Below are 14,893 nucleotides of genomic sequence, written 5' to 3'. Positions count from 1 at the left end.
TATTATTATTATTATTATTATCATTATTATTATTGATACATTATATTTGAGGATGCAGCATCCTGTGCAAATAAGGTATAATTATTGTTTTATTTTATTTTACTTTAGTTTCACTGTTTGTGTGTGTGTGTGTGTGTGTATGTGTGTGTTCTTTAATTACTGAGTGTTACAATCGTTTTATAGGAATGTTTAGTAATGTTTATAATGGCGTGATTTTTTTTCCTTTTTTTTCTCGAATGTCTCTGTAGTGCTAAAGTTATATTAAACTCTCAGATCCACAAAAGAATCGTGGTATTTGTGAGAGTTTTCATAAACCTGGAAAGCGGTGTTTTTACCCTGCTCAGTTAGTGTGCAGAGGGACGAGTAGCCAATCATAGCACAGAAGGCGGAGCCTAGCAGCCAATCAAAACGCTGGAGGGCGGGTCTTGTCGAAATACGGGTGGGCCTGTTGAGCTCTTCCTCAAGTCAGTTCAGCTGCGCCAGTCAAGCTGACTTCCACCTCCAGCTTCGGTAAATTGGACGATTACGGGCCGTCATTACATTTTAATCTGAATTACGCGCTAAACTGGATGTAAAAGGATCACGGTAGGATGATTTCATTGATTGCATTTCGATTTGTAAGACCCCGGTTCGATAAAGCTAGTCTGATGCAACCAGTCATCGATTTATTATTATTATTATTAATAATATTAATAATATATTATTTATTTATTATTGTACTTATTGTATTGTAAACTATTGTAATTATAGTAATGTAAAAATTATTAATAAAATAATAAAAAAATAATGACAACAATCTTTGCAAACGACTGATAACGTTAATTTGCAGTGAATTTACTGAGTAAAGCAGATTATAAGATGATAAAAGTGCTGTATTAACACACATCAACCTGCATTAGTTTAAAAAGATAAACAATAATAATGGTGGACATTCATTTATTTTGTAGTTTTTATTAGGTTTTAATTCATATCTCAATTTATATATATATATATATGTATATATATGTATGTATATATATTTTATATTAAGGCACTTAATTTCTTTTTCTACTTTAAATTTCAGAAATTACATAGACCGTAAACAAAAGAAAACCATCTACATATTAGTAAGTAAGTATAAAAAAAATATTAAGAAACAATAATAAGTTTTATTACTATTTAATTTCACCAAAGATGGATTAGAAAACAGTCTGCTTAAATGTAAACCCCAAACAGGTATTTTTTTCTTTAAATTCACTATAAGGACTGGATTAGACACAGATAATTAATTCAGTTTTAATTTAATTTAATTAATTATTATTAATTTAATTACTGAATCAAACTGGACAGTTCTTTTGACCGTTCCTTGAATTTTTATGCTTATGTATGTATGCGAGTATCTACACCAGTGTGTTCTGGGTCTTTTACGGTCATCCCTCACATCTGCAACAGCCTCAAATCAAATCAACATTTTTCAGCTTCTATCATTTGTAAAAAAAAAAAAATATAAAAAAAAAGAAAGAACAAAAAAACAATTTGACCCATAGGTAGAGTTAACTTCATCTAAATGAACGTTATCAGTTTGTTATTCAGGCTGCTGTAGAAGCAGAGCAGCAAATATCAGCTCCATCAAACTCAACTAGATTTTGGTTAACGCAACACAGCTAGCCTAGTCCCTGTGTCTAGAAGTACTGCCAATAGAATAAGCTATTGTCACCATGTTGCCTAAAGCCAGGCGTGGGCTAGTAGAGGGGTATAAAGCTCCCCAGCAGCATTGAGCTGTGGAGCAGTGGAAGACCTGTGTTCTCTGGAATGATGGCTGGTGCTCCATCCAGTACTTTTGGGATGGGTTGGCGAGTTGGGAGTGAAGTGGGGTGGTGATCACTCAACAGCTGAATGCGATACAGTTCTCATCGCAGTGCTCCTCCTAAAATCTCAAATCTAGTGGAAAGCGTTTTCCCTGCACAGTAGAAACAGTTACTGAATAAACTCTTTTTAATCCCTTGTTTTCAGAAGAGACAATAAAGGAGCAGGTGTCCAAATACTTTAGTCAATTTAGTGTTTTGTACTGCTCTCACTACCTAACATTGGTGCTCTGCTCTCCTGTACACAGAATCAACATTAGGATTTCCAAAACTGTAAATAAATTGGGGAACCATTTGATATCATCATATTTATCATATTTTTATTTTTATCAAAGCTGGTTTTTGTTTCTATTTGCTTTACAGGAAATCTGATGCCTCTGGCTAAGTCTTATTCTTTGAGTTATTTCTTCTCTGGGAATGGCTGCGGTAAACACGCACACACACACATACGCACACACACTTCACTAAAAGCTTCTTATGCTTCTCACCTCACTGCTTACTTCTGCAGAAGTGATTGAACTGGCCTTTTTCTTTATCCTTATAGAAGACGTGGCAGCCTGGTACGCAGTGTGTCGCCAAGAGTGACCACACCAAGCCTAAAGCCAATGAACTCGGCTATCGTAAAGGAGACATCCTCACAATTTTGGACACGTTGGACGCTTTGCAAACGGTATGGTTTTGATTTGTTGTCACATGCGGCTTCAAACTTCCCCAACCTGCAGATATTTATATTATATATAAATAATATATATATAAATTGTGAGGCTCCTTTAGACTGAACTGACGCAGACTGGAATTAGCACTATGGCTTAGGGTTGGGTGGTGTCCAGTATTACTGCAGTAAACAGTATTAAATACAAAGTTCACTTTGCTCACAGGGTGACAAACTTATTTATTTTTATTTTCTCTCAGTTAACCCACCCATTCGTAGCTCCCTTAGCACTAGCAACTAGTTCGCCCTCTGGTGCTGCGGGCAGTGGTGGCTCAGTGGTATTATTATAGTACCGGGACGTTGATAACGGGGTTAATCAAGGCCCTTCACCCTCTCTGCTCCCCGGGCCAGAAGCAATGGGGGCCCATGCTTACTGTCACTGTGTGTGTTCACTGCCCTGGGATAAAGGCAGAGGCTAAATGCTGCCAAATGAGAGCACACAGTCAAGTAAATGGTCTTAGGAGTGTTTTCCACTGTTTTCAGGCTCATTTAGTAGACTGCTTCATCCAGGTTTGCTTGAACTCAGTGCATTACTAAACTCTCCAGTGCGCTCAGCTGTTTCCAGAGCAGGACCCACGGCGTCCCCACCCTGTGGCTCTCTTAGATGCACACAGGAAAACGAGCTCATTTGGAATCAGACATGTCGTAATTTTGAAATACCGTCCATATTTTTATATACCGCAGTATACCACCAAAATAATATGGTTATATGTGGTTATTATTGCATATTCTGCCATTTAATATAATAAAACCCATCGATTATTACTCATGTTTGTTGTGGACCTTTATCAATCCAGACACCCTCAAAGCCTAATCTGTAACATCTGAGATTGGCCAGGTAGTTTGGACTAAACTGATGATGGTGGGTCTCCAGAGTATGTCTTTCAGATGCAGTTCCAAATATGGTGTTATAGGGCTGTAATGCCAGCAAACGGGACACCTACACACTGTTCATTTTACAGGGAAAGGCCATCTTCAAGGCCAAACACAACAGGACAGGTGAAGAGGGTCTGATTTCTGCTTCTAAAGTGCGAGAGCGGGAGGCCCTGCGGGTAGACCCCAACCTCAGCCTTATGCCGTAAGTCTGAAACTAGGGCACAGCCACTTGATGCTAGATCATCTACATCTAGTGTACTCTAAGGTTTAGCTTTTTTTTTTTTTAGGTAGAACATATAGATGCATGTTGCAGATATTTGCAGTAATTATTTACTATATACATTTACTCGTTATATGCACTGTTGCAAAGAAAATTATTCAACCCTGTCATGCCAAATGTCTTTAGTACCTAGTAGAGCGCCCTTCTGCTGTTATGACCTGATGCAAATGTGACGCATAGCCACTGGCAGCTACTGGCAGTTACCATTCCTGTGGAATCTCAGCCCAGTCTTCATGGGCAATGACCTCCAGTTCTCTCATATTTTTGGCTTTGCTGCTGCAACTGTCTTTCCTTTGGGGTTCAAGTCAGGCAACTGTGACAACCACTCCAGAATCTTCCAGGACTTCTTCTGAAACCAAGCCTTGGTAGACCTTGAAGTATGCTTGGGATCATTGTTCTGTTTGAAGGTCCAGTGATGCCCAAGCTTCAGATTCCTCACACATGATGATTTCTCCTAGGATTCCCTGATACTTGATTGAACCCATCTTGTCCTCCTATGCTGCAGGTTTCTCGTGTAAGTGGAAACATATACTTCATTCTTCCTCCTCCAGACATACCAGTAAAACGTGGTGGTGACTTGGTGATGCTCTGGGGCTGCTTTGCTCCCTCTGGCACTGCACTAGAAACTTACAGCATTCCAACAGGATACAGCATACCTCAAATAAGTCCATCAAAGCTTGGTTTCAGAAGAAGCCCTGGAAGATTCTGGAGTGGTTGTCGCACTGTCTTGACTTGAACCACAAAGGAAATCTTTGGTGAGACTTTAAAAAGGCAGTTGCAGCAGCAAACCCAAGAATATTAGTAAACTGGAGGCCACTGTCCATGAGGATCTGGGCTGAGATTCCTCAGGAACGCTGCCAGAAGCTGGTGTCTGGCTATGCGTCACGTTTACAGCAGGTCATAACAGCTCTACTAGGTACAAAAATGCATGTCATGAAGGGTTTGAATAACTCTGAGACTGCAGTCGTTATTCAGTGGCATTCTGTAGATGTGGAGAAAGCACTTGCTATATTAGTTCTACTGAACTATTTAAATTCGTCTATTTGCGATGGGGGTTAAATAATTTCGATTGCAACTGTATACTGTTACTGGGTGACCCAGTTGTGTCTTTCTGTAGATGTAGAGGCATGATAATCGCAGACCAAAGCGCACCTACAATATAGTCCAAAGAACCCAGTTAGAAGAACACAGGTCTGGGTGCTGATCTTCTCTGTGCACTCCAGATATGGTATGGATTTGTTCAGGTCTACCAGCGGCTCACTACTCCAATTTACTAGATGATGTGTGATTAGATAAACTGCATGTTGGAAAGAAACTGAAAATACTGGCCTTCCTTGAGGAGAGCTCTGAAAATGTTTTTTGGAACAAAAAAATTTAAATGTAAATGTTTAATATTTAATTAAATTAAATAAAAAAAAAAAATTCTTAAATGCCCAAACCTAAATATCTTTGCACATTAGGTGTTTCTAAAAATATGGCCAATGACCGTAGGTTCCAGTCTACTGAATATGTACAATAACACAGTTTGGGTATGCAGCAGAGATGTACGGTCATGTAGGTCTTGTTTATCTACACCTAAATATGCATCACCATAGCCATGGTGTTTATTGAGACCAGACTTGTTTTTGAGACCATGGTTATAGGTGTGTGTGTAGGAGGGGGCCTACTTCCTGTATGTATTGAGTTCAGTGTGGTTAGCTGTGGGAAGTGTGCAGTTTGCATTAAAGTTATTTGTAGAACAGGTGTAGGGGTCTTAAAGTAGTTGCAGATCATTTTTTATGAATCACATGTAGAATTGGTTTCCTGGTTTGTTTTGGTTTGGTTGGCCTGCCTGAAGATACGGCCTGTCTGTGCATTCATTGTGTCTTCTGAAATCAAGGGCAAGAGTTGATCCTGCTTTTGCTTTTGAGCAAAAGCTTAAACTGTCCAGGGAAGAAGGCATTCTACTAGATTTTGGATTTGCATTGCTATGAGTATTTGATTGCATTTAGTGAAAAGAGTGTTTGTGTGGTCAGGATGTTGGATCCCAGAAGTACTAAATAGAGCACCATTCAAATTTTAGAGAACACAGTTCCTCTGCTCCACAGCTCAATGCTGGGAGGGCTTTATACCCCTCTATCCCACACATGACATTAGGCAGGGTGCTGATGGGTTCATGTTTATCTGCTCCAGAGAGTCCTATTCTACTGGCAGTACTTCTCTAAAGGGACTACCCAGGCTGCGTGTACACCGTGCACATCTGTGTCAATAATGGGTGCAACCTTACGTAGCTAAATGCATTCATTAGAGGGGTGTCCACAAACATTTGTGAATATAGTGTGTGTATATGGTTGGTTTTGTTGCCCTGTCTGATGGATATATACAGTCTTTTGGAGAGGTTTGGACACCCCTGACCAAATGTAAAGTGCAAGTAAGTGAAAAAATCCTCTGTAGTAAACAAATATGAAATATTTAATGTGTCAGTACTTGCAGTTCGTAGCTAGGTGCGTCTAACTAAGCATTTCTGAAGAAACACCAACTGTTTTATTCATTTTCCTTTGTTGCTGTGAAATTTCAGCTGGTTCCATGGTAAGATCTCCGGTCCCGAGGCAGTCTGTAAACTGCGGCCCATGGAGGATGGCCTGTTCCTGGTACGTGAGTCCATTCGGCACCCCGGTGACTACGTTCTGTGCGTCAGCTTCAAGCAAGAAGTCATTCATTATCGTGTCATCTACCAGGACTCCAAGTTGACCATTGATAGAATACAGCACTTTTACAATCTCATCGACATGGTGGAGGTGGGTTTCTTCAGATGGTGCAACAGATAGAACCTAAAGTGCTAAACCATAATAGTAGTGGTTGTGTGTGTGTGTGTGTGTGTGTGTGTGTGTGTGTGTGAGAGCGTTGAGAGAGCCTGAGAGCAGCAGCGCCATATCTAACTTTTGCAGATCATGCTTGACTCATTTCCTGTGGTCTAGAATTTCCATAGTAAGTGACACGCTGACCAGATATTCCACACAAACAAGAATGTTGCACGCAGTCTTGTGTGAGAAATCTGTCACAGAGTAAATTCTGCTGTATTAAATATTACTAAATATTACACTTCAGGTTAACCATATATAGTACTGTCCTGAAAATTGAGAGAAAATGAGATGAGCTGCTTGTCCAGGGGTGTTTATTTATTACAATGACATCAGACTAGGTAGATATACAGATAAACAGTCCAGTGTGGCTGTTAGCTTAACCATTCCCAGTGCTCTCCTGGAAGAAGGCCAGTATCCCAGTTCTCATCCAATACAAACACCTTTAAAAATAAAGGTGTCTCAAATAGTTCTTTGAGCCATGCTATAGAACAACCACTTTTGTTCCATAAGGAACCATATACACATCAAAAGTTGCTCTTCTGTACCATCGGTTAAGAAACTATTTGAAGCACCTTTATTACAGAAGGGGTAGAAGTTTATCTAATCAGACCTTCATTAAAGTAAATCAGGTGAGCTGCTGATGGACCTGGACTAATCCATACAGTATCTGGAGCATCCACACATGTGGCTTTAAGTTTATTAAAGTTTATTCTAATGTTATATAGAGTTTTACAGGTAGACACTCTCACTGACCACTGACTACATTTATTTGGGTTTATTCTAATGTTATATAGAGTTAATTACAGGTAGACACTCCCACAGACCACTGACTTATTGTTTATTTGGGTTTATTCTAATGTTATATAGAGTTAATTACAGGTAGACACTCTCATTGACCACTGACTTTATGTTTATTGGGTTTATTCTAATGTTATATTGAGTTTTCCAGGTAGACAATCTTACTAACTTTATGTTTATATAGGTTTATTCTAATGTTATATAGAGTTTTACAGGTAGACACACTCAACGACCAAAGACTTTATGTTTATTGGGGTTTATTCTGGTGTTATATAGAGTTAATTACAGGTAGACGCTCTCACAGACGACTGACTTTATGTTTATTTGGGTTTATTCTAATGTTATACAGGGTTAATTACGGGTAGATGCTCTCACAGACCACTGACTTTATGTTTATTGGGGTGTATTCTAATGTTATATAGAGTTAATTACAGGTAGACACTCACTGACCACTGACTTTATGTTTATTGGGGTGTATTCTAATGTTATATAGAGTTAATTACAGGTAGACACTATCATTGACCACTGACTTTATGTTTATATGGGTTTATTCTAATGTTATATAGAGTTTTAAAGGTAGACACTCACTGACCACTGACTTTATGTTTATTTGGGTTTATTCTAATGTTATATAGAGTTAATTACAGGTAGACACTCTCACTGACCACTTATTTTATGTTTATTTGGGTTTATTCTAATGTTATATAGAGTTTTACAGGTAGACAGTCTCACTGACTTTGTTTATTTGGGCTTAATCTAATGTTATATAGAGTTAATTACCGGTAGACACTCTCACTGACCACTGAATTTATGTTTATATGGGTTTAATCTAATGTTATATAGAGTTTTACCGGTAGACACTCTCACTGACCACTGGTTTTATGTTTATATGGGTTTAATCTAATGTTATATAGAGTTAATTACCGGTAGACACTCTCACTGACCACTGGTTTTATGTTTATATGGGTTTATTCTAATGCTCTGTGGACTTTTTAGTGGTAAAACAACACTTACAAATTTCTGGGCTGTCTTAGCTTTTTGCGTAGACCTAAAAACAGAAGTGAGTGTAATCCTGCTTCACTATTATTGGTAATTCAGTGCTAGATATTTAGCTAGAATATGTACGTAATACTCTTATTGTGAAACAAATGGCTACTCAGAAGAGCAGCAGATTAGATACTCAGAATCTGTTGATGTCAGTCCACCACAGAAAGCCACATTTGATAGTAAGAGGATTTTTATCTTAAATGGTTTTAGTAGGAGTTACTGTGTAATTAAAGTGTGTACATTACTTTATCATTACTTGATGTGGTAGTGTTGGTTAGTGTAGCAGGTAGTGGGTGAAGTGTACTGAGTAACAACACCTTCCCCACAGCAGACTAGGGTCTGATTCCTCTGTCTGACAAGCACACCACACTACAGCTATTTAAGTCCTTGGGCAAAACTCCTAATTCTACCTTCTCCTACCTGTGTAACATGCCTCAAATGTCAGTCATTTTGAAAAAGAGCATCAAAGAAATGCTGAAAATGTCAATGTCATGTTTCTTGTTGCAGTTTTACTCTAAGAATAAAGGAGCCATCGCTACTACACTGCAGAAGCCTAAGCAGAAAGAGGGCACCAAATCAGCATCTATGCAACTGTATAAAAGTAACTGAAGTGATCTCTATTGTACAAATATGATCATATGTTGAACTTTTTATTATGTTCATTTTTTAATCATTGGTATTTAACTGTATCTCTCTTTCTCCCTCTCTCACTCAGCGGGATGGTTATTAGACCTCTCCAGCATCACTCTAGGAGAACGAATAGGAGAGGGCGAATTCGGAGGTTGGTTCTATATGTACTTTTTTTTTTACTGTTTTCCCACCAGATGGCGCTATGTGCCTTGTTTATAGTGTTTAGTCTGGCTAAATCTCTGGAGATTGTCTTCCAGTACATCTGAGCTTGGAATGACAAGGTCAATATGTCCAAATGTTTGTGGACAACCCAATAACTTTTCATGTTTTTGATAAATGTCGTCTTCATCGGGTGCTTGAGGCCACTGTCTTACAGCCCTTCTTCTTCCTCCTCTTCAGCGGTGTATGAAGGAGAGTACATGGGCAGGAAGGTGGCCGTGAAGAACATAAAGTCTGACGTCACAGCTCAGGCTTTCTTGGACGAGACGTTGGTTATGACGTGAGTGACTGGACACTACATTGCCCGTTATGCTCACTGATAGACCCCAGCCTGGTTCAAAATCCTCTGTGTCCTTTTCCAGGAAACTACAGCATAAAAACTTGGTGCAGTTACTGGGAGTGATTCTGCATAACGGCCTCTACATCGTTACAGAATTTATGGCTAAGGTATGACCTGCCCAGGCCAGGATTTTGTGCCTTAAACAGACATTAAATTCATTTAATGTGTATGGTAAAATATACACTGTATGGACAAAAGTATTGGGACACAAACATATAAGTATTAGGGCTTTTGTGTCCCAATATCAAAATTCTTCCAAAATCAAGGGTATTAAAAATAGCTAATCCTGCTTTTTTGGAGTAACTGTCTCTACTGTCCAGAGAAGAATACTTTCTACTAGATTTTGGAGGAGTATTGCTGTGAGGATTTGATTGCATTCAGCGACCAGAGTGTTAGTGAGGTCGGGATATTGGATAATCACTACCCCACCTCATTCTCAACTCCCCAGTTCATCCCAAAAATATATATATGGACCACCATCCATCATTCCCACAAACACAGTTCCAATGCTGCTGGGGGGCTTAATAACCCTCTAGCCCACGCCTGGCATTAGGCTGCATGGTGCCAATAGGTTCATGTTGATCTGCTCCAGACAGTCCTATTCTATTGGCAGTACTTCTCAACAGGGACTAGACAAAATGCCCAATGTCAAGCATGAGGGGTATGTAGCACACCAAGGGCATAGGTTTGATTTTGACATTGGTGGGGACATAAAAGCGGTCCACAGGGGGCCCCCATGGGAGCCGAGGCTTTTTGCATTTACATAGATCTCTAACCACAATGTTAAGGCTTTTTGTCTTAACATGTTGTCTCTCACGCAGTCTATGTGCACATCTAGTTGACAGAGCTTTTGACGCTTCTTACAACCACAACTTCTCAAACGTTAGCAAAAAGCAGCAAAGCAAGTCCTGTTGGCATTGTGGGTCAGTAAGGCGGGAATCGTAGTAGGGACTTAGAGCTGTTAACCGTTTGTGTACCAAATACTCTGACAAGACACTGATGGACCTGTTGCTGTATTTTTATTTATCAAATAAAATTATTGCTAGGGACAATTCAGTAGTCGCTGCATATTGGTAGGGACATGTCCCTATCACCCCTACCCAATTCTACGCCCTTGTTGCACACCCAGCATTGGGCTGTGGAGCAGTGGAACCCGGAGTTCTCTGGAGTGATGGAGCTTCATTCAGTACATTTGGTTTTTGGGATGAGTTAAAGTTACAGAACTAACCAGCCAACATCAGTATTTGACCTCACTATTGCCCTCATGTGTCTGAATTCAATCAAATACTCACAGCAATGTTCCAAATCTTACTGAAAAGCATTTCCAGAAGAGTAGGAAATACATTTCCTTGATTTCAACTGAAACATTTGATAAGCAGGTGTCCACAAACTTTTGGCTATGAAGGTAATGCGAGTGGTCGGTGTTGTTAACTTACACTAGGTTCTATGTAATAGTGATGGTGTGCGTTATCCCACAGGGTAATCTGGCGAATTACCTGCGGTCACGAGGACGTTCCGTTATCACTACAGTCCAACTTCTGCACTATGCCTTGTGAGCATTTACACACCCTCAAACACGCCTCTAATGGATCGAATACTACATCTTTCAGTGTAAACGCTTAATGGACAAATTTACTAAAAACCAGTTACCAGTTATTTCAATGTAGTTCTGTCTGGACTTCATTGCATGAGTCGGAGTCTCAGTCTGTGTTCCTGACCATTCCAGAGAGGTGTGTGAAGGGATGGAGTATCTCGAGTGTAAGAAACTTGTTCATCGAGACCTGGCTGCCCGCAACATCCTCCTATCTGAGGAAAATGTGGCCAAGGTCAGTGATTTTGGCCTGGCCAAGGTGGACACCCAGGCTTTCGACAATACAAAGTTACCTGTCAAGTGGACCGCACCAGAGGGCCTGAAGAACATGGTAAGGAAACACTCTCTCATGGAGTCTAGCATTATTTAGAGTTCTCCTCAGTTCAACACCTGGTTTGGTGGTAAATCAGGGCTTAATCATGGTAAATCAGGTGAGCTGCTGCTGCTGCTGATGAAATTTACCACATCCTCGCTGTGTTGGCAGATGCAGATGTTATAAAACATCTGCACAGTACTGTAGGTTGTATAACTACCCACAAACAAGTTAAATGGCCTGTCTGGTTCATTTATACTGCACAGGTGTGGAGAGTCCCAAGTTCCTTATGTGTGCAGTGTCCATAGTGCATTGTCCAGCGTTGGTTTCTTTAGCGGTCTTAACCCTGGTTTGTTTTCTGTCCTTTAGAAAATCACCACACGCTCAGATGTTTGGAGTTATGGTGTGCTTCTCTGGGAGATTTTCTCCTATGGCATGCAGCCCTACCCCAAGATGGTGAGCATTTTGGTTAAGGACTATGTAGGTTGTGCCAGTCTGTGTTAGTTCTCAGGGTTGGAGTGACCCTGGTCTTAGCTCAGTAGCAAGGGGCCTCCTTCTTGTGTGAGTTAAACTGGCCTCCAGAGGGACATTTTGCCTTGTGTAAGTCCCGTTAGAGAACAGTTGGAGTGTATAGCATTTCCAGCTTGTTTTTTGGTGTAGAGCCCTTTTTGTTTAACTGCTGCAGTTTCGTCAGTTCACCAGTAGAGGACCTACATGGGCAGGTTTTACTCTCATTGAAACTTCCAGTGTGTTGCTGAACCTTCAAGGATCATGTTATTATGTATATGATGTGCCAGTGTTATGTATATGAAATATATGAACTGCCAGTGTAAATCTTCTGTACTGTCTGTCTCTCTGTCTGCAGTCCCTGAAGGAGGTGAAGGAGCAGGTGGAGCAGGGCTACCGCATGGAGGCTCCTGAGAAATGTCCACCTGAGGTTATTTCCCTAATGAAAGCCTGCTGGGAGAAGGAACCCAAGATGAGGCCACCGTTCCACAAGCTCCGAGAGCATCTGCAGTCTGAACTGACTAAAGCCGAATCCAGCTCAGGGTCATGACCCTAAAAATCTGCTTCAGTCAGAGCAGAAGAGACTTTAAACTCACAAAGAAATCACACTATAGTGGACAGTCATGGGTTACTATGGTTCTGTTCACTGAGATTAGATTTTTATTTATTATTTTTAATTTATTTACAGAATTACTACTATATTACCTTACCATAAACACATATTGCAGAAAGACAGTGAGTAGGATGTAACTTATTTGTGTCAAGACTCGAGTATTGAGGTGAATGCAGAAGTGATGTAGTATGTTTTCTGATAGCTTTACTTCAGTTCAGCAGGCTGCAGGATAGTGCAGGATAGCTCCGAGACAGAACAGTAGGAACAGGGCATCTTGATACATGGTAAAGAGGTAGAAAGATAAAAGTGGTGTCGTCCAAAAGTCTGAGATCACCTTCAGAATCCAGGCTTTGTTTCTTTTAGCCCTGGGAACAAACAATAGATGCCAGAGCTGGCATCTGGCAGAGTCTGGGTGGGTAGAGTGGCCCTACTTCTCCTCCCATCACTCTTGAGAACTTACTGGTCACTTCATCTACAGAAGCTCAAAGCTTTGGTGTAGTCATGGATGATCAGTTATCGAATTCGACCCTTCCTCTCTAGAAAGTTGTTCAGTCTATTGACACTTGATTACTGATTACTGCAACTCCCTTCTGGCTGTTTTCACTTTGCGCACCAGCAGGCCCCTGCAACTTATCCAGAACACAGCGGCATGGGTCAGGTCGTCTTCAACGTTTCTAAGCTCCTCCTCTGCTGCGTTCTCTCTTCACTGGCTTCCTGTAGCTGCTGCCCAGGTCATCAGATTCAAAACCCTGACTCTGGTCTACAAAGCCAAGACTGGACCAGCCAGCCCCTCCGTACTTGATGGCGATGGTCAAAAGCCGATCTTCACCAAGAACCCTTCCAGCTTCAAGTACGGCTCGGCTCGACCCGCCATCCTTTAAGATCCACGGAAGACGAGCGTCCAGACTTTTTTCTGTCCTGCACCGAAGTGGTGGAACGAGCTTCCCCTGGGTGTCCGAACAGCAGAGTCCAACGCTCGCTGTTTTCAAACCCAGACTGAAGACCCTCCTCCTCTTCTGAGAGAACTTGGGTGAAGAGTAGAGTATTATGGTCTCCATATTGACTTGTGTTTAGTAGAGTCTGAACTTAGAGGTATCTTTGATTTTTTGGCTATTTAAACTAGCTGAGGTTTTTCTTGAGTAAACAGTGAAGCTTTTTTGTAAGTCGCTCTGGAGAGGAGTGTCTGCTAAAGGCCCTAAATGTAAATGTAATGTAAATGCCAGCCAGTGCAGGTTTCTGTTAGTGGATGTCAAAGAACTGGCAGTTGAGCGTGAGTGATGGAAGAATGTAGCCTGGTCCTCACTCTTCCAGTGCTGATGGCAGCATGTAATGGGGGAGTCCTAACTACTGGTTGGGAACTGGAAATGACTGAAATTGGGAGAATTCGACAGTATTTCTTGGTATATATATTTTTTTTTACCCAATTCTCCCTCAGCACATGTAATGCTGAGAGGGTGACGCTGAGATGGTCAAGAAGAAGACATGCCTCCTCCGACATGTGCGCAAACTGTCACTGGGCAGCTCTGATGCACCGGCTAGCAGATGCCCGTGCCAGTCAGCATCACACTGAAGATATGTGGGAGAGAGCGAGTGAACCATCTACACACCCGGAAGAGAGCATGGCAAATTGTGCTCTCTCAGGCTCTGGCTGCTGATGGCAGGCAGCATAGACTGGGATTCCTACCAATGATCCTTGGGTCATAGTGGCAGCGGCTAAGTCTGCTGGACCACTTTTTATTAAATTAGAAAAGATTTTCATGTCTGCATTACTAATTTTCACAGACATCCTGCACAAGAACACTTTAACATATATTATTATACTAATATTTAATTAGTATTGTGTTTTTCTTTTCACATTTTACTGCTGCACCATTATTTGCTCATGTTGCTCCTGTCTTCAGAGCATAGAGACAGGAAGGAAAAAAAACCCACAACATTAAAACAGCAGAAACGAAGGAGGAGACAGACTCTTATCTGGGATTAAAGCTCAAGCTCATGAGTGTGGGCCTGTTGTGTGTTGTAATTGTCCTGCAATATGCTGATCGTCTATGCAACATGCTGGCAAATCTTGAGGGTTATTGCTGCTATAAGTACAGAATTACATGGACCACGGTTTGTCCTCTTGTTTCTGTGTCCACAGCCACATGGGATTTCTCAATGCTATCAGCTTTTCTGAGCACATCTGCTCTGCTGTCCCACCAGATAGCCCTATATAGAACAGCAAGGAATACCACTCATACCGACTCATCAGATTTGGGGACCTGAACTGTAAGATTGTTT

General features: G+C 40.9%; 1 protein-coding gene across 1 annotated transcript; it reads left to right on the top strand.

Annotated features, from left to right (window-relative positions):
- Window positions 1-21: 21 nt before the first annotated feature.
- matk (megakaryocyte-associated tyrosine kinase) lies at window positions 22-14,656 on the top strand. The gene is made up of 13 exons (XM_072659766.1): window positions 22-585; window positions 2,208-2,270; window positions 2,389-2,514; window positions 3,519-3,634; window positions 6,270-6,489; window positions 8,908-9,001; window positions 9,116-9,181; window positions 9,430-9,529; window positions 9,612-9,696; window positions 11,068-11,141; window positions 11,316-11,511; window positions 11,863-11,949; window positions 12,359-14,656. The coding sequence occupies exons 2-13, from the start codon at window positions 2,262-2,264 to the stop codon at window positions 12,548-12,550; spliced, it is 1,365 nt and encodes a 454-aa protein (XP_072515867.1). The 5' UTR covers window positions 22-585; window positions 2,208-2,261; the 3' UTR covers window positions 12,551-14,656.
- The last annotated feature ends 237 nt before the right edge of the window (window positions 14,657-14,893 follow it).

Source organism: Salminus brasiliensis, chromosome 17, assembly GCF_030463535.1.
Source record: "Salminus brasiliensis chromosome 17, fSalBra1.hap2, whole genome shotgun sequence".
In the NCBI taxonomy this organism is placed as follows: Eukaryota; Metazoa; Chordata; class Actinopteri; order Characiformes; family Bryconidae; genus Salminus; species Salminus brasiliensis.
The sequence above is the reverse complement of the archived record's forward strand: the minus strand, read 5'-3'. Positions and strand labels throughout refer to the sequence as shown.